At 38.3% G+C, this 19,847-nt stretch overlaps 1 protein-coding gene across 1 annotated transcript in view; it reads left to right on the top strand.

Moving 5' to 3' along the window:
- The first annotated feature begins 2,643 nt into the window (after positions 1 to 2,643).
- Positions 2,644 to 19,847, top strand: part of INTS8 (integrator complex subunit 8) — a 25,915-nt gene continuing 8,711 nt past the window's right edge. Inside the window, exons 1-17 of the mRNA XM_064442377.1 lie at positions 2,644 to 2,895; positions 4,147 to 4,321; positions 6,756 to 6,896; positions 7,309 to 7,380; positions 8,536 to 8,587; positions 9,602 to 9,784; positions 10,497 to 10,604; positions 11,303 to 11,458; positions 11,968 to 12,068; positions 13,499 to 13,640; positions 14,821 to 14,891; positions 15,030 to 15,205; positions 16,111 to 16,244; positions 16,873 to 16,983; positions 17,746 to 17,947; positions 18,479 to 18,600; positions 19,646 to 19,830. Of these exons, the coding sequence (XP_064298447.1) occupies positions 2,766 to 2,895; positions 4,147 to 4,321; positions 6,756 to 6,896; positions 7,309 to 7,380; positions 8,536 to 8,587; positions 9,602 to 9,784; positions 10,497 to 10,604; positions 11,303 to 11,458; positions 11,968 to 12,068; positions 13,499 to 13,640; positions 14,821 to 14,891; positions 15,030 to 15,205; positions 16,111 to 16,244; positions 16,873 to 16,983; positions 17,746 to 17,947; positions 18,479 to 18,600; positions 19,646 to 19,830 (2,261 nt within the window). The 5' untranslated portion in view covers positions 2,644 to 2,765. The remainder of the gene's footprint in view (positions 2,896 to 4,146; positions 4,322 to 6,755; positions 6,897 to 7,308; positions 7,381 to 8,535; positions 8,588 to 9,601; positions 9,785 to 10,496; positions 10,605 to 11,302; positions 11,459 to 11,967; positions 12,069 to 13,498; positions 13,641 to 14,820; positions 14,892 to 15,029; positions 15,206 to 16,110; positions 16,245 to 16,872; positions 16,984 to 17,745; positions 17,948 to 18,478; positions 18,601 to 19,645; positions 19,831 to 19,847) is intronic.

Genomic DNA, 19,847 nt, shown 5'->3' with positions numbered 1-19,847 from the left:
ATTTTATTAATTGCATTCATTTTAGACTGTGAAATAATTATTACAAATGTTAAATATAAAACATTTTAAATTTCTGTTGTTCTTGTCAGCTGTTGTCTTATCCTCATAAACTGTAATCTCCCCTGACATCACACATACCACCTCACTCACTGTTACAGGCTGCTCAACTGCGTGAGACTTTTCTGTCTGACCCTTTTTCTAATTATCTGTAAAGAGGGGAAAAGAGTGGAAAGATCCTAGCTGTGAATAGCACTTTGCTGACATGACAATTTACACTCTTAAAAGTGGTTTTCAGACTTGGGAAAGGTTTATTTTCAGAAAGCTTTTATTTCCAATTTTGCTTTCCACATGGAACCCTTCTTCAAAGTCTCAGCTGGAAAACAGAAGACCTGATAGCAGGTGAAAAACTAGAAGGGAATCCAGGCAAAAGTTGGAACCAAACTCTTTCTATCAGGAAAGTTGTGAAAATTGGGTTCCTCAAAACAAAGCACGGGAAACCTACCCTGTTCCCCTTTGCTTCCTCCTACTCCCACCCTGCAAAAAAAGGACTGTGGTTTGAGCACGGAAAGGGAGTCAGGAACTTCTGAAATCTAACATTGACTTGAACACTCATCTCTCTGACCATGGGTAAATCACCCTGTTCTGTCCCTTTCTCTCCTTCTTACCTCTCTGAAATAGGGGCAGCTACCAATGCCTGGGGTGATATATGAATGTTAGTAGGTGCTTACACTGTTCTTGAAAGCTCTGAAGTGCTAAGGTTTGTTTAGTTGTTTTTTACTCATTGATTTTTTAATTATCAATACATGATACTCAACATTTGTTTTTATTGAGGTCTTGACACTTCCTTTGATTTATAACTATTGTTTTAAAATTAGATCTTTCATCACTATTCATCATTTTACTTAGCATTAAAAATGCAAATGTGAATTAGTTTTGTACCTAGAAGAAAGATTTTTATACTGTTAGAACAAGTATAAATTTACACTGAAAACTGAACAAAACCACCATGTGAACTGAACAAAACAGTGTGCATTCATTCCATAAAATTATTTATAACAATGACACTAAAATAGCAATATTTATTAGATAGATTTGGAGCACAGAGTCAGTATGAGCCACTCCTTCATGGCAAATTCTCGTATGGCTCGGCATTGACTGTTTATACAAAGTCATTAAAAAAATATTGTAGCTATATTAACATATAGCCACATCTTGCTTATTATAAATTTTTCCTCCTATTTAAAGGTGTATCGTCTTGTAAGAAACTACAAGATCTCTTACATCCAAGGATATTACGCATGTTGTTGCTGCAAATGAAAACTGCTGAGCCCCAGAACTTCAGTGTAGCAACTGTTCCTGAGTCTTGAACTTTTAAAACATTTTATGAAGTGCATAAGCATTTTTATTGCTCTTCATTAAGTTGCCTCTTCTGAACTCAGCATCAAGTAAAGCTTAGCATAATTAATGGTAAAATGCATCTTCCAAAAGAGACTAATTTGAAAAATGCGCTACAAATAATGCTGACAGGCTAACTGTGATCATCCCCCAGAGGATTATTTTGTAATTCATATTCTGAAACTGAACATTTTACGGGTGGATGCATTAAACAATAACTCAGGAAAGTTGAAGCAGTAGTTATTTTTTTCCCCGCATATAACTGAAGACTCAAAGACTCAAAACACGCATGACAGAAGAGAACAAATTGCGTCAGGATAGGTAATGGACTTCTGTCCTCATGGAAGACGAGAAGGAGGAAAGTTTCTTTGGGTCACTTATAGCCAAATACAGAAGGTTTATGGCTGGTAGGTCACTGTTGAGCTACATAGTTAAATGGACTGAGACTGAGAAAGGGCCATTGCAGCCACTCATTTGATGCAGTGTCCCCTCTTCCTCTTGCTGCAGATGTTGTGGCTGTTGACCCACAGGAAGGAAAAACAGCTCAGTCACTCAGGGCAATGGCTGGGGCAAAAGGGATTTGCATTGTGTACTGACAGCGAAAACTTGCTGCACAGCCCGAGCAAACTCTTTACTTGGTAAAATACTTGAGAAATTCAGCCGAATGACTGAAATAGTTAAAAGCTTCTGCTAGTCATCCTGCTTCTCCCCCAAACATTGACATCCAAGAAAGAGGCATATCTAAAACGCCTGGGAACCAGCTCCTGGCTAGTTGCAGCTTAGAGACGGGCGTAGACGGACAGGGGCTATGTAAATATGGACATCTTAATAACGGTGGAAGCTGCTGTTGAAAAGCAGCTGCTTCCACCACTTGGCTCTAATTTGCCCTTGTTCATGGATCTTAATTTCCTCGCCTTTTCATAAGGCATTAAGGTGGCGCGGGCAGGGGGAGGATGGAGGATTAGCCATTTTCCCCTAGGCTGAGCTGCGGGAGCCTGCTCTAGTTAACTTCAAGTCACCACAAATTTACCGTTAGTTAATTAAGTAGCAGCGGCGGAAGGAAGGAAGAGGTGAGCGAAGGCAGGCCTCAGGCGCCTGTGCGTTGCGGAGGCGGGAAGCGCACAGCTACCACCTTCCCTCCCCGCCGCGGTGGGCGGGGCCCTAGCCACTGGGCCGCCCCCGCACCGCCCTAGCCACTGGGGGCTCCGCGCCGAGGGGAGGAGCCGTGTGTAACCCCGCCTCCTGCTGCGGGAGGGGGCGGTGGCCGGCGGCCATCTTGTCGCCGCCGCAGCGGCCGCCTCCTCCTGGGGAGGGCGCGACGCGGGCGGCTGCCGGTGCTTGTGGAGCCGCCGCCGGGGCGGGCAGGAGCGATGAGCGCCGAAGCGGCTGACCGGGAAGCTGCCACCTCTAGCCGGCCTTGCACGCCGCCGCAGACCTCCTGGTTCGAGTTCCTGCTGGAGGAGGCGCTGCTGGAGCAGCACCTGCAGAAACCCTCTCCCGGTGCGTGTGGCGCGGCCCGGCTGGCGGCCGCCTCCCCTCGGCTGTGGGCGCGGCCCGGCAGAGCCGTGAGGGGCGGCGGGGTCTGCGGAGGGGATCTTGGGCCCTGTGGGCCCCGGCGGGGAGGGGTCAGGCACGGGGGTGCACGGCCGCGGCCGGGCGGCGGCAGTTGGCGCAAGCAAGGAGGTGTTTTTCTCGTTTTACGTTAACTTTCCTATTTAATAACTTCCTTTCTCCGTCTTTCCTGTGTGGTAGATCGTTCTTCCTTTCGCATGTGTGAATTCTGTTGGTAGAAATGTTACAAGTTGTTAATTTTTACAATGTAAAGTGCTGTTTGTAAAAATCATTATGATTTGCAGCTGGTTTTCTCCCATTAAGTCTCGCTAGCGTCAGGAACTAGAGTCCTCCTACAGGTTCAGTGCTGAAACTGCTCTGCCTGCTTAGACCTGGAATGAACAGAAACCTAGTCTGATGTATTATAAGAAAGTGACCATATTTAAAAGCAGCTGATCTTTTGAGCATCGTAAGTGGGAATCGTCTTTTTCAGTACCTCAATTCTACAAGCAGGTGGATGAAATGGGAAAACCTGAGACAGTATTGCCCCTACAAAAAGTAAATTTAAGCATAATCAGGCTATATCTTTATGCTTAGATCTTACGTTGCTATTTCACAACTAAAAATAATTATTATTACTAGTTTTATGTTTCACAAAGTTCAGTGAGAGTGTAATAGTTATGATTTTGCTTCAGTTTTTCAAAACAGCTAAACGGCACCAGAGAGACTATCTCATTGTAAGGGAGAGATTTGGAGGGTTTCTTGTCTGTTTTTTTAAAATCAACCTGAAAGGATCTTCTAAATGTATTCAGAAGTACCAGCAGTTGCTTGAGGATATATTCTAGAATACAGAGGAGAATTACAAGTAGGTATATATTTTTGCAACAGCTGACTTGTGATTTCAATAGACAACATTCATTTTCTATAGATGCAAGTACTCAAAAGTAGTTAATACAAAATAGTGAAAATAAATAAAAGTGTAAGAGTGTGGTTACCATGGTCAAATAAGCTTGAAGGTTAAACAAAGATGTGTTAATAGTCTGATTTGAGTCAGCATAAGCATAATCCTTTGGGATTAGGAGCTGCCAGGTGACAGTGTCAGCTGTATAAATGAGGAGGAAAGATCCCTATTCATAGCTGCAATAAGAAATTTATTTTTGGGCTTGCAAAAAATGTGAAGAGTGACTATGTTTTTTGCAGATCCACCACCTGTACAGCTGATTGTCCAGTTCTTGGAACAAGCTTCGAAACCATCTGTGAACGAACAGAACCAAGTCCAGCCACCACCCGATAACAAAAGAAACCGCATTTTGAAGCTTCTTGCTCTTAAAGTTGCTGCTCACCTGAAGTGGGATTTGGATGTGCTAGAGAAAAGGTATAGTTTGTACATCTTCATGCTGAAATCACTAAACTGAAGTGGCTTGATATCTTTAATCCAAAAAAATGGAAATCTGTCTTGCTTCCTTTTCTGACAGTATCTTCCTTACATTAAGAAGAGTCTTGGGTGTGACAACTGAAATCAAGTTTGATTTCATTTGTGAGTTAGAAAAGGGTTTTGATGAAGGCAATGTCTGTCAGCAAATCAATACTGTTTATAATTTAGAGAGGAAGAATAGTGGGTCTAAGGCATTAAGATGTGCACATTTAAACTGCATAAAGATTAATTTTAGATTACTAGCTTAAGTTTCCCCATTCTGACATACTTGAAGTTGGAGGTCTTGCTCTAGTTTTGTTACTGTAAAGCACTCTGTTTATCTGCAAACTAGATCACTGAACTGACTGCGCTTGAAACAGACAAAATCCACCTTTGCATTTTTCTTTTACATTTTTTTAATCCAAATAATTTCAGCTGCTGAATGTCTGATGAGGCAGAACAGTTGAAAACTTCATTAGGTAAAAGCTACATTGATTTTGAGTGTGTTTAAGTTTCTTTAAAAAAAAAAAAATCATTGTCTTATTTCTCTTGATTTGACCTGAAAGTCATATGGTCTTTACAATGTCATATAGAATTTTTTAAATTTCAGAAGTATTTTGAAAAAAACATTCCTTCAAATTACTGGTAGGACTTGTTTCTTCCTATATACTTTTACTTGTATTTTTAATCTGTATTATAAAATTTTTGGCGTTTTGTTTGTTTTTATAATGTGCTATATGAGCAGTAAAAGCACTTGGAATGAGATGTTCTTGGATGTTTTTTTGTACCTATGAAGTGATCTTTTTTTTCCCTCCCCAAATAATATTTTTGTCGTCTGTTAAGCTATGTCATAGTTATCTGCCTTAGTGAAGTGATGTGAGGCAGGATTACCACTTGCCAAAGTACCTTTGCAAGATACTGCACAACTGCATAGAAACCTGTATTGTGGTTAGTTTTGTCCATCCAGTATTTTCACAGCTATCTGGTGTGCAACAGGGTTTTTTAAATATACTTCATCTTTGAAACCAGATGTATGTGAATGTGCGCAAGAGGGCTTTTTCTTTTTTTTTTAATGGCTGCTTCCCTTCTTGCAGGAGGAATTTATACTGACATTTATTCATGGAATATTTTCTGTCATTAGTACATTTACTTCTAAAAATTCAGGTATAATCTTGATTTAAAAATCATCCCTACTGTATGATGATATTGGGCTGATTCTGGGTTTTGATAGGATTATTTTGTCCATCTGTGGTGGTTTTTTTGAGAACCAATCTGAAATAATTTCACTAATTTAGCATTTCTATATAGTAGTTAGAGTTCTTGTTCTGTTAGCTAGTGAAGCCTAAGATTGTTCTTAAGAAACATGCTTTTGTGTTTTAAGTTATTATACCCAAAGATTCAGTCATGGTAGTTAAAAAGGAATAAAATAACAGCTTGAGCCCAGCTTTGCTCTAAAACTTCTGCTGTTATGAACAGTTGAATGATGTTCTACTCTTGCCAATGAAAACAAGATTCCTGGATGTCACATAGTAAACCAAGTGTTTGTTAGTTTAAAATGATAGCTGGACCTGGAGTCCGATACTACACAAGACCTAAAATTTGTTAAACAGGAATTCTGGCTTTAGTTGCTAAAAGTGTAGTTTCGCTGGTTGTTTTAAATGCTGGTTGCAAAGAATGCGAATTTTTCACAAGATTAAAGGCACTTTGGCGGTAGCTGATCACTTCTAATTTCAAATAATGTCTAAATTAGTAATAGAGTTTGAGTTGTGTTAAATTATACCTCAAAAGCTTGGAGTGAAGCAGTTCAGACTGCGTGCCTTCTCACTTTATCAAGGAAGGTTCTGTCCCAGCTAATGTATATTTTACATAATACAGCTTACAATGCTCCACAGTGTTCTATTCCAGTTCCTAGTCTTAACTTCACTGTTTGCTAGTGGATGCTGCAGAAAAGGGTATAAGCCATAATAGCACAAAGAAATGTTCCCTTTGAAATTTCATTTGCAATGGAAATGTGGTTGTTTACCTTCTGGAAGTATGATCTGGGAATACTTTGAAAACAATTTTGTGTTAGTTGGAACCTGCTGTTATAAGTGACTGGATTATTCTGGGGATGTGTCTGTGCAGAGTAATGCAGTGGTGCACAGCAGTAGTTCAGCTGTCAGGGCAACTTTCACTTTGGCTTAACTTAAACTGCTAATACTAGTCACTGCTCTACATACCTGATCTGGAATGGCATCTGATACAGAGCATTTCATTATGCTAAATAAAATACTACCCTTACTTCCATGGGCTGCTAAGTGATAATATAGTACTGACTAGTAGTGTATATTACTTAAAAATTACAGGAGTAGTATTACTGTATGAAGTGTCTGATTCTTTTTTTTTTTTTCAATAGCTTATCTGTTCCTGTATTGAACATGCTACTGAATGAACTTCTATGTATCAGCAAAGTTCCCCCAGGAACTAAACATGTAGATGTAGACCTGTCCAGCTTACCCCCAACCACCGCAATGGCAATACTACTCTACAACAGATGGTAAACTACTTTAAGGCAGTAGTCTTAAAACCATGATAGAACAAAACATTGTTTTCTTCTATCTATATACTCTTACGTAGAAGGAGAAAGAATCTCAAAGTAATAACAACTTTGTGATCTGTAGGTAGGTTACAGTGAGGAGCTGAAAAGCTATTCTACACCTGGTTTTGTTTCCTAATAAAGTAACCAAGGTAGTGATTTGAATTGTTACCTTATAAAGATAAAAATCTTGCCGTCTTTTAGGTTTTTGTGGACATAAGAGCATTTCTTAGATGTGTGCTTGAGTAGAGGATGTATTCTAATGGTTTAATGTATCTGAAATGATAAACTGATATTTTCAAGAGACGTGTCATTTGCTTATTACACTTCTGAGGCTAATACTATTCTTTGCTTAATTTTCTCCCGTATGTAGGGCCATAAGGACCATCGTTCAAAGTAGTTTTCCTGTAAAGCAAGTGAAACCTGGTCCACCTCAGTTAAATGTGTAAGTTACAGGTATAATTCATTTGGACTTTGTGTGTATTTTGTAATCAGAAATTTCATTTCTAATTGGATTAAATAATGTTAATAACATAGCACCTTAAAATGGCTAGTTGTAGCATAGAAAACTTGCATTTATTTCAAGTATATTCTTATTTGCCTGTCAGACATACTTGATGCATATATGTTCTTGTCTGTTGTTCCACTTTTAATATGCTATAATCTCTGTGACTTTGTAGAGGCATGAAAAATCATGGGAGAAAGGGAGATGGCAATTTGCCTAGGCAGAATGTTTATTCCCTCGTTTAAACACAGTACATCTCTTGCATCCTGTTTTAACTTACAGCATCTTGCTTAGTACACTTGGTTTATTATAGCAATTTGCCACATTATGTATGGTAAACTGCGAAATAATGAAGTATTTTCATTTGCTTCATTAGGCAATAAATTGTAATTTAAATTCACTATTCATTTTGCAGTCTTGAAGTTGTGTGGCTTTGGTTACAACCTGTCATTGGAATTGACCTCCATGTTATAAATTTCTCCGATAAAGTTGGGAGTATCTCAGTGGTACTTTTCATGTGTTTTGTGTGAATTTTACACTCCAACATTAGGCCATACTTGTTTGAGAGAGTCTGTTAAGTATGTTGATTAAAAAATACCACTACTACTACTAATTTTACTGCAAATCGTATATTGTCTTAAATATCAGAGTCTGATCCTGAATCAAAAAGTTCTGTATGGGGAAATAATTTAAAAATACTTGTAACTTTTACATAAACACGTGAACTTCTGACCCTGAGACATGCTTGAGAAGAATTAAATAGTGAAACTTCAAGAGTCTTGAGGCTGTGGAAGCCAATTTCTTCATGATAGTTTTGCTAATATTAACAATCCGATTTTTAAAGAAAAAAGCAATGGAAACTTTAACTTCCATTCTATTGAACCATGTTCTCATTCAAAACTATCTTTTCATGATATAATTCTGTATTTCAGATATAAATGGCTAAGGACAGTCAGTGGTCCTGCATGATGATGTTTAAAATGTAGTTAAGCAAAACTTACTATGACTTCATTGTAGCAGTCTAGAACATGAAGTAAAACAACATGCAGGTTTCCTTTATGATTGAGATCTTTACCTCTTCTGTATATTTTCCAGGATGAACCAGATGCAGCAAGAAAAGGAACTAACTGACAATATTTTGAAAGTGGTGAGAATTTTTCCCGTCTTATTTTTGCTTGAATTTACATGTAAATATGAATGGACAAGAAATAAACAATTGCATCACAGTTTTGTTTGATTCAGTACATTTATATTGCATTTGCCACTTTTAGTATTGGCTACAGTTCCACTGTGCATGTTTGAAACAGTGTTGTTTCTGCACGGCATGTAGTATGGACTTTGTTCTGTGTGATTGAAGTATTCTTTCATCAGCCCATCCTTGGAGCCATATGAATTGAGCAAGCCTTTACAAAATCAGTGTGTGATTAGTAATTAAGACAATACTGTGCTTGAGCTGCAAAATCGTATGGCAGCAAAATTCTATGCTTAAATCCTTTAAACAAACAAACAAGAACTCCAGCATTTTAGTAGCTGAGTGTTTTCTGTATGTAGCTTTCAGCAGAATGCTAATTGTGCCTGATGTGTTTCCCTTTGAGAGACAAGAAAGAGCAAGCCCTCTACTTCCCTAAGTAGCCTGTCTCATTTTCCTACTGTAGTACTACTTGCAATCAGTGAAAGAATTTGTGTTATACAATTTCTACAGGTTTTTACTTTTCATATTTTTTCAAATAGGTGAGCATGAAGGATGTTTAACTGTTTTACCAATTCATCAAGATTTTTGAAAAAATCTTGCTGTTCACAGAGAAGCTGGTTTTGTTTCAGCTGTGAAATAACTTAGATTTTACTGTCTGACCATTGCATAACTTAAAGCTCTGAAAATTGGCAAAAAGATGTAGGTGTAACAGAGGAAAATGTTTTGTTTCAAGTGGAAGTAAGGGTTTGATCTTGTTTCTCAGAGTACCTGAAACTGAAGTAGAAGTCACAAATTTTTATTGTACAAGAAATACAGGAGCAGATCCTACATATCAATACGACAGATGTAAGAACAGGGATGTTTTTACTGTCCTTTTGCTGTACTGTTACATTTCTAGTGTTAATTTAAATCCGGAGCTAAACTCAAAACCAAGAGGTTAATTTTGTCAATGCATTTGAACTATTGCAGTTGAAGGAGCAGGCTGCTGATTCCATCCTGGTCCTAGAAGGAGCACTTAAATTAAACAAAGATCTTTATGTCCACACTATAAGAACTCTGGATTTATTAGCCATGGAGCCTGGTATGGTGAATGGAGAAACAGAGAGTTCCACAGCTGGACTGAAAATCAGTGCAGAGGAGATACAGTGCCAGGTACCTTATGTTAGATACTAAAGCTTTCCATTTATAGCTGTTTCTTTAGACAAAGTGTTAAGTAATATCTTTTGAGATTAATTGCAGTGTTTTTCTATTAGTATTTCCTGTGTTCTTTTTTAGTGCAATGAGATAATATTGACTTAGTGTTTACATAATTAAAACTTTTTTCAACACTGTAAATATTGTTGCTTCCCCCCAAACCCTCACTCTCCTCTCCCTCCCCTTATAATGGAGTAAACAATTATATGGCAAGGACAGCTTATTGCATTGTTCTTAACAATTATGTGGAAATCATTCTGTAGTTTTGTAATGCTTGTGCAGAATTTCTCATACAGAGGTCGCAGTTAAAGAGGAAACAATTGAAGTATCTGGGAAAGGTATGCAGTGTATGTTGGTATGTTAGATAAAAGTAGGAATAGTTTAAAGTACATGTGAGGTTTAGGCTGAAATACTTAATCTTGACTTGAGGGTGACAGAGCAGTGGCACAGGCTGCCCAGAGAGGCTGTGGAGTCTCCTTCCCTGGAGACATTCAAAACCCGCCTGGAGGCGTTCCTGTGCTCCCTGCTCTGGGTGTGCCTGCTCAAGCAGGGGGGTTGGGCAAGATGATCTCCAGAGGTCCATTCCAGCCCCCGCTATTCTGTGATTCTGTGACTTAAAATGTTATATAAATTTCCAAGATAATGTATTTTATATCAATGCTCTTTGCAGGTTTGCTATGATTTGGGTGCAATATATTTTCAACAAGGATCTACAAATGCAGCTGTTCATGAAAATGCTAAAGAGAAGTTTTTCAAAACAAAGGAGTTGATTGCAAAGGTAATGTTTTATTAGCATGTATGTTCAACTCTTCTAGAAAAATTTGTCTAAATTACTGCTTCCTTCTTTAGCAATTTAATAAGTGCTCTTTAAAAACCATGCATACCATTACATTTCATGGGATTTTGACAGCAATTTTTGTTTTTTTCACATTGTGCCTTGTTCAAATTTATATTAATTGGCTGCAGTATATTGCTGCTTTGTTCTACATTCTCTTACACAAATTGCAAGAAATGCAAAAATAACATCTCTAGTGCTAATATAACTCAACTGAACAGTACATTCTGTGTCCATTGTGGTATTTTGATTGTGGCGATGTGTTTTTGAGGAAGGTAGAGATACAGCATTTCCTATTCTTTGGGTTTTTTAATCTCTCTTTCCCTTGGAAATGAGGTTGTCTTATGTTCTGACCTTTTAAAAAAATACATTTTAATTTACAGCTAAGGCATGCTTCCCTTTTTATTTTGCTTCGTATTTATATTCCCAAACCTGCAAAGCTTTATTTTATTTAAATAGACAAAACATGGTCTAAGGTATAAAAAGCGCATATAAAGGTATGCTGTTAAAAAAAAGTGTACATGCACATCCCTTTGCTTTGCTGTTACTTGGGGAAATTGTGAGTCTCTTTGTGATTCTGAATTAAGCTTATGTTTCATAATATTTTGGCAACTAAGATTTGATTAACTCTTTCTTTTCAGAATGGTTCATCATCACTTCATTTTACCATTGATGAAGAACGGTTAGCTGGGTACTGTCAAGCTTGTGGAGTTCTTACCTCATCTTCTGATGATGCATCTCAACAGGCAACTCCTTATAGTCAAATCCATAGCTGCATGAAATCTGGCAACTATCAGGTAGGGTGATTAAATAAACCCACATATATTTGAGGTTTTTTTAATCATTCTATGTGGATGACTCCACCTGAACTGATAGAGATTTTAATAAATCTAAGTGCTCCAGTTAACCATTAACATACTGTTTTAGAACACATGTATAGGAATATAACATAATCAGATACATATTAGATTAAAATATCTTGGATTCCATACATTGTAAATAACTTCTACTAGCTGATATATGGGATTTTCAGGTAGGATCTAATTCTTTGGGTTTCAGAGTGTTGCTACTGAGATGTGCAAGTTTTGTTTTTTGGTGGTTTGGGTTTTTTTTTTCTTTGACTCTCTGATGCTAGATGCTAGAGAACTTTGTTGTTTGGACCTTTTCTGGTTGTTTAATGAATTTTATTATTACATATGGGTGCAAGCTCCTTCTGTTAGTTTGATAATTTTTACCAGATAAAAAACTACTTTATGTGTATCTTTTGCATTATCTATTGACTATTCCAACTGTATGTGTGTTATAGGACTTGGTGAAGATATTCCTTGAAGATAATGTAACCCTCAGTTTACCTGTTCAGTTCAGGCAATCAGTGCTGAGAGAACTCTTCCAAAAAGCTCAACAAGGGTGAGATGTTAAATAATGATCTCTTTGGTGATGATGGAAAGCAACTTTCGTGAGTGTTATGTTTTTCATGGAAAGCAAACAAAATCTTCTAACAACAGGAAACTTCAGCCTTCATTGCTGTTAGCAATAGTATAAACTACATCCTCCAACTAAGGAGCTATGTTGCAATCTATCTCACTGTGGCCATATGTGGGAAAAATTTTGAGTACTAACGCGTAAATAAAAAAATCAGTAAAGTAGTAAAAGTCTAATTGAGTGTATATGTGTGTCATATCTATTTATCTATATATTAAAATCTATAACTAAGTTAATTCCTCTTTAGAGGTCTTCCAAAACTTGAAGTCAAATCTGGTCAGGCTAACGATACTAAGCAGTAATATTGTAGGAGATGTATACTTCGTTGGGAACATTAGCAGTGTAGTGATCTGTGATTAGGAGCCATGTGCACTGCTGAACTAGCCCAGGGCTGAAGGTTTAGTATGGTACATTTACAAATTTTTTTTTTATAATAAGCAGAGAGAATTAGGCACATTACAAGGGCAGCTTGTGGATGGCTTCCAACTGTGAGAAATGCTGAGCACATGGCCACATCCAAAATTCAACCTTCTGTGGGGCTTAGGCACTTGAATCAGGGCTATATGGAAAGTGTCTCCATACAATCATGATGATAATCCTTCTCTGAAGGGAAGGTGCCTGCAAGTATTTCAGTTGAAGTGAGAGAGGCTCAGTTTCACAAACACGTGTGAAGAAAAAGTATGGATGGTGACAGTCTCTTGTGTAAGAGCTTAGTTGTTACTGAATTCAGCTTTCACTTCAGCCAGAGAGGAGTTAAATAGTCTCTTCTAAGACGATCTTAAGAGGCTGTACCTTAACACTGTGTTAGGGGTGTTTTCATCTCACATATAACTGATAAAGAGTGCCTTCAGTGATGAGCACTAGCCAGAGAAGGATGGAGGAATATGACTTTGCAATCTATTGAGGCACACAGGGAAGGATTAAGAGAAGGTGGCCATAGGTTCTGGATGTTTGTTATGATTTTTGTCCAATGATTGTGTATTCTGAGAGGCATTCCTGAAGTCTTTTGGGATGTCAGCCAGGCTCAGGGCATGCTTGCCAAGAAGCAATGCACCTTCATGTTGGTCATGCTGACATAACTCTAATTGGAGTTCCAGTGGTGCTCAGGCTGAAGCAGTAATGAAGTCTGCATGTGAAACAGAGGTCTGGGCTCTGTTTTTAAAAAAAAAAAAAAAAAAAAGGTGAGGTTGTGGGTAAACTTAAGTAGATACTGAGTAAAGTTTTTCAGAGTGCAGTCTTGGACAGAGGCATGTGCTCCAAACTTGTCTTGGGATCTGGCACCTGGAGCTTTGCTTTGATACCTACTCTGTGTTTGTCAGAGAGGTTCTGTGACCTTTGGTTTTGTGTTCATGCAGGAATGATGCTCTAGATGAAGTTTGTTTCAAAGTCTGCGTGTGCAACACAGTCTGCGATGTATTGCAGGGTCGAACAATTGATATTCAGTTTTGTCAACTGTTCCTGAAACCCAGCAAAGAGAAAATAGACTTTCTCCTTGAGGTGAGAAGTTACCTGAAATTAGAGGGGGAAACGGTATTTAGTGAGATATCTCTTTCTGCATATAACTGTATTATTGTTGCAAGTAATGCTCAAATTTCTGAAGCAGAGAAAGTACTTTGTAAGGTAACTTCTCAAACTTTATTCAACTTCTTTGCATTTAGTACAATTATACTGTATGTGATAAGTCTTGCATCTGTGTTTATAGCTCTGTTTCCACCTGTTGGGGAGGAGCCAATGTTAACCAAGTGATTCAGCTTGGATTTGAAATTGCTGCGATTCCTGACATCATTAAATTGTGTAGAGATATTGTTGAATGTTTGTTTTCAAGGAACAAAGAAACAAATTCTCCAAGACAGAGAGAGATACTAGAAAAAAGTATATGCTGAACAGGACCACTTACCCTTACCAGCTTTGTTGTAAAAGTTAGCATGTCATGAAATGATCCTGTGTTACCACATGTGAGAGACTTAAGCTGGTCCCCTCAGAGAAGCTTTTTAGCAAACTATTACTGCTGAAAGTAAACTTACTCCTTTTGTTGCTTTGCTGTTATTTTCATACCTTCTTTGCTTAATTTGAGCCTTGTCTTTTGCTTGTCTCTTCAAGCATGTGGCAAAAATTGACTGCCAGTACTCTGTACTTCAGTGCAAGTAAAAGTTCCATCAACTGCTTATATTAGGTCTTAAGCATATTTCTAAAAAATAATAATTAAAAAAATTCAACCATCTAGTTATCTTTCAACTATGTTTTTTGGTGTTGGTTTTTTTTTTAAACTGTTAGTCCTAGTGATTATTATGTTTTTGCACTTAGAAACATTGGTTCATTTTTAAACTCATATAAAAAAGGGCTTTGTTATGTACTTAATGATCTTGTGAGGCTGACTGATACTCTGGAACTCAGCATCAGCATACCTAAATATCAGAGGAATAGGAAAAAGGAATGTAAATTGTGTCTGAGGGAAGATAAGTTGTCTGAAACAGCTTGTTTTGTGTACAGGTTGAAAGAAATTCTGATCCATCTGTGATGGCTACAGTGTTGTCAGATAACTTTGTTGCTTCCCTTGAGAGAGGGTTGCTGCCTGATGCTAATTGTAAGTCAGAAAACTGGGCAGTAACACTGTCTGTAACTAAATATTTTGAGAGTTCTAAGGGGCCACTTAATTATTTAGTGCTTTCTTTCCCAGGTTTGTTCAAGATCAATAGACTTGGAAAATGCTTCCGAAGTATTGAAGAGAAAAATGGCAGCATTTCTCAAGTATGTACCCGCATTAAGATAACATGAATTTATGCTTTGTAAGCCATGTAATACAGCACAATAGACCTTTTGAGAACTTATAACTGCAAAACTGAGCAGCTTCTCCCTGCTCATGTATTAACTTTTTTATTTGTTTAGAAACTTGTGTTTGGGTTTGGAAGATCTTCAGCTTGTCTTCATGATTTCATCTCATGACCTCTTCATAAAACTGCTGAAAGATGATGAACGGAAGCTGCTTGTTGATCAAATGCGGAAGAGATCTCCTCGAATCAACCTGTGCACGAAACCTGTGACTTCTTTTTATGATATCCCAGGTAATTTTCACAGTACTTCCATTAACTTATATGCAGGCAGTTATCTGTTTCCATGCTTGAGGTTACTATGTGCAGGTCTGTTCTCAGAAGTTCAGAGAGAATGTTTTTGGAGAGAATACTTCCCATTTTTAGTTGGTGAACATCCTACTTGTTTGAAGGTGGCTGTTATTTGCTTGTATTTTGCTTGTATTTCAGCTGAGTATAATAGATATGCTCCAATGAATGTGTCCTAGCTGACCAAGCGGAAGAGGTGTGTGGCAGTTTGAACCAAATCTGGCTGTGGCAGCTGTTCCCAGAAAGCATACCCTGCCTCTGGACTTAGACCATCACTAATGCTTGTGTGACTGTGTGGTGAGCTAGACCAGCACTACCACCTGGCTGAGGTTTTAAACCTACCAAAGTGGAACCCAGATCTGTTTGGCCAGTTCATTTCCTAGATATAGCTGGCTGACTGTGCAGCTGCACAGGTCAAAGCTAATATAAGAGGTGCCACATGGTGACTGGAGCTGGAAAGAACTTGCCTTTCCAGCTCTAAGACAGCCTTGCATTGACTTAAGCCAGTCGTGAAAATGCATTTTTTCACTCAGGCAGTATAGAAACACTTTTGTGGTTTGTGGTTTTTTGTGCAGATCTTTGCTACAGTGAAGCAATAGGTGCAAAGGTAAGGGAATACTCAAAGCTGCTAGTATGAGAAAAGGGGGCACTGCAAGCAGCCTATTAGGCAAGGGGAGCAGGGAAGCTAGCACACAGTGTTGTGGAAGGGCACGAAAGGATGTACAGGGCCTACAAAATCAGTGGGATTCCACTGTTCTTACTGCGTTATGTTTAAGATGTTACACACTAAAGAAATGTAAGCATCTACATTAGCAAGAAATGTGCTGGAGACCTGATTGCTTTTCTTCTAGCTTCAGCAAGTGTCAATATTGGCCAGCTTGAACATCAGCTCATATTGTCAGTAGATCCTTGGAGGATTCGCCAGATCTTAATTGAATTGCATGGTATGACTTCAGAACGACAATTCTGGACAGTTTCAAATAAGGTAATTTATTTCCATGTGATCATGAGAGTGTAATTCAAGGACTGGTTAGGTATCATGCTGCGATTAACAGTAAATACTCTGTCATAGATCCTCCATAGATTCTGGCACTTGCCCCCCCCGCATAGCGGTGGTTTAAAAAGAATGATGATACGTATCTAAAGTCACATTCTCTATGAAAAGTATTACAACAAAATGTATAACCTTTGTTTTAGGGAATTGCTGGCTGTATCACAAGCTTTCCTTGTGAGAAAACAAATTTCTGTAGCTTTTGCCTTCAGTGCTCTGACTAGTTAGCAATGTTATTTTAAATTCTTACCACTAAAAGCTGGGAGCAGGAGAGAAGAGATGGGTTTTTTTTCCACTAAGTAAGGATTTATTTTATTTTGTTTGGTGTTTCCCCCCTACCAATTATTCTGTATTCAGAGTAACAACACAGTAGGGTAGATAGCAGTTTTTATTGTACTTCTATACAAGCAATACATTACTTCTGATTAGATGTAAAAAATTAAGAGTTGGTAATTAGATGTCAATTACTTTCAGTGTTTGAGTCTTGTTTTTAATGTTTTAAGCAGTGATGTGAATTCTAAAATCTGTTTCTGTGCAAATGTCCTATGTATTTCTCTCCCAGTGGGAAGTACCAAATGTTTACGGCAATGTTATTTTAGGAATCAAAGACAATCTGACTAGGGATTTGGTCTACATCCTTATGGCGAAGGGATTACACTGCTGTGCAATTAAGGTGAGCAAGCCATCTGAAGTTACTCGTGAGTTAGTTTGGACAACTGAATTTTAGCAACACTGAAAATATGGAAAGCACTTTTTGAGAAAAATAATTGAAAAATTAGGTGAGGGAGATGTAGTAACAATCTCTGTGTGTCATACAACAGTTCAATATTTCTGCCTCACAAAGTTCTGCCAGTAGAGCAAGGATAGTGGCTTCCCAGTGAGTTGGGCCTGGAGATAATTTCATTCAAACAAAGTTTTGATTATGATGTACTAAATCATGTTGCATTTAAAGCCAGCAGTGATTTGACTTACTGATCTGAAGTGCTGTTCCTCTGGTGAACTTTTACATAAGGAGTTTATTGGAATGCTGTTTGATTTGCCTTGTAATTGACAAATAATAAAAACTACTATAAAATAAAAAGACTATAAACTATAATAAAACTATTAAAAAACCCCCTACAAATACTGTGGTTTGCTAAAACTACAAGGTGAAACTGAACGGTACCTAGTATGCAAGTAGTTACTTCTGGTACGCTTTTGCTTAAACTTCTTGTTTTGTTTGAAAAATCTGGAGCTGTTGGAACTGTTAAGCTTAATAGCAAGTCCAAGGGACTCAAAAATGTAAATAGTAACTGTGAGATGCTTGAGCAATGCTAATGATAACGGATGCCAAGGCTGGTTCAGCCAGGGTAGAGCTGAACAGCACTTTAACTCTTAGTCCTTTCCCTTATGAATCCATTAGGAACCATAAACCGCAGGAACCTCTTTATTGCAGGATTTTGTCCATGCAAAACAGCTTTTTGCTGCTTGTTTGGAGCTCGTGACAGAGTTTTCTCCAAAACTCCGTCAAGTCATGCTGAATGAAATGTTACTTTTGGACATTTACACTCACGAAGCTGGAGCTGGTGTTTCTGGAGAACGTCCTCCTTCTGACCTTATAAGCAGAGTCCGAGGATATTTGGAAATGAGAGTACCTGGTAAGTACATTGTTGTCTTCCCTGGGACTCAGTAAAGCACAAAGCCTGAGAGAAAGGGGGAAAGAACCCCAGCAACTGTGTATTGTAGATCTACCATTTCGGTGTATAATTAGAAAAACAGAAGTGAATTTTGACACTGGTTTTAGTGAGTCTGTAGAAGCTTGGTTGGTTTTCAGAAGCTGGAAATGAGAACAGCAACATCCTGATGCCTACATATTGCTAAATACTGACAGCTTCTACTCAGTGCCATTTAAAGGACTTGAACAGCATACACGTGTCTGCATTTTTCCCTGAGAAGTTTTGCTAGATGTTAAAGCAGTCTGCATGGTTTCACACTGAGGGAGTAACGTAGTACTGTTGTGGTTGGAGGAAGGTGGTGTTGCTCCTGATTTTCAGGGCTAAGGATCGTGGTTGTCTGTGATAGATATGGATATGGGTGATTAGAGGGAATGTGTTTTGCTTGTTTTCATATGATGCTGTGTTATCTCAAATTAAAAACATAAGTTATGCAGAGAATCCCTTTTCTTTCAGATATTCCTCTTCGACAAGTTATAGCTGAAGAATGTGTTGCCTTCCTGTTAAACTGGCGTGAGAATGAGTATTTGACCATGCAAGTTCCATTACCTCTGGTTCAAACTAATCCTTATGTGAAGGTAATGAGTGCTCAGTCTCAAAGCCTTGTCAAGCTGCAACTGACTCTTTCCTGTTGTACTTTCCTTTTGTTTTTTTAAAAGCATGTTTCCTTCTGTCTCGAGTGTTGGGTTTCTATAATGAATTAAGTCTGGTATAGAAGACAGGGCTAAGCAATAAGTGAGTTTGGCAGTTGATAGAAGGCTTGAAGGCCGTGCTGCAAGAACAGATGAAACAAACTGCTTCTTTGCCTTTGTTGGCTGCCAGCTGAGGTTGATTCTGTAAGCATCATGCATGTGTGCTTGTGGTCCATGAGTTGACTGAAACCCTGTAGCACTTCCATAAAGGACTCCTCTCGCAGCTGTAACTCGGCCTAGATTCACGTAGGAGGTTTGAGAAGTGTACAGATCTTGGGCTTCATGTCTGGTTGTTTTTCTGTTCCCAAGACGCTTGTTTTCCAAATGCACTGTAATGGTTCCATATTTGAACCCAGCACCAGTGTTGAATTTCTGGAGACATTCAAGCACTGCCTTATTTGAAACTTTACTTTCAAAGTGGTCTTATAACAATGTTTCTACTTCAAAGTCAGGGAGTGAAGTTGAACACAGATCATACTACAGGACATTCGTTTTTTGCCTGCTCTGCTTACCTGTGGTATTTCCTAATTTCCATTTTAAGGTTCAGCTTTTTCTGTATATCAGAGGGTGCCAGTTTCAGTTCAGATTAATTATTATATGAAAGTTAAAGGAGTTCTAGGGAGCCAGTCTTTGTAAAACTGTATCTTATGGTTTTAAGGTTTTATGCAACATATTTAAGTTGAGCTTGTTTTCTGGATCCCGTAGTAATGAAATATAGCCTAAGGAAACTAATAAAGGGGAAAATTCTCTGATGTTTAATTCCTGTCTTCTACTTCCTCAGTGTCCTCTGCTGCAAAATTTAGACACATTGCTTTGTAGTTCATAACTTAAAATCACTTGCTTAGCCATTTTAAATGCCAACAATTCCTCTGCTGTAGTCAATATTCAGAACAGCTGTAGTTACTCTATTTTTCTCTTTTGCATTGTGTAGCTGGGACAGTTGCTGGCTGCTACATGCAAAGAACTTCCAGGTCCCAAAGAAAGTAGACGGACAGCTAAAGACCTTTGGGAAGTCGTTGTGCAAATCTGCAGTGTATCCAACCAGCACAAACGGGGCAATGATGGCAGAGTGAGTTTGATAAAACACAGGGAGTCTACACTGGGCATTATGTACAGGTGTGTTTTAAATTATT

This window comes from Phalacrocorax carbo, chromosome 2 (assembly GCF_963921805.1).
Source record: "Phalacrocorax carbo chromosome 2, bPhaCar2.1, whole genome shotgun sequence".
Lineage (NCBI taxonomy): Eukaryota > Metazoa > Chordata > Aves > Suliformes > Phalacrocoracidae > Phalacrocorax > Phalacrocorax carbo.
Note: the sequence above shows the minus strand (reverse complement) of the source record. Positions and strands in the feature narration are given on the sequence as shown.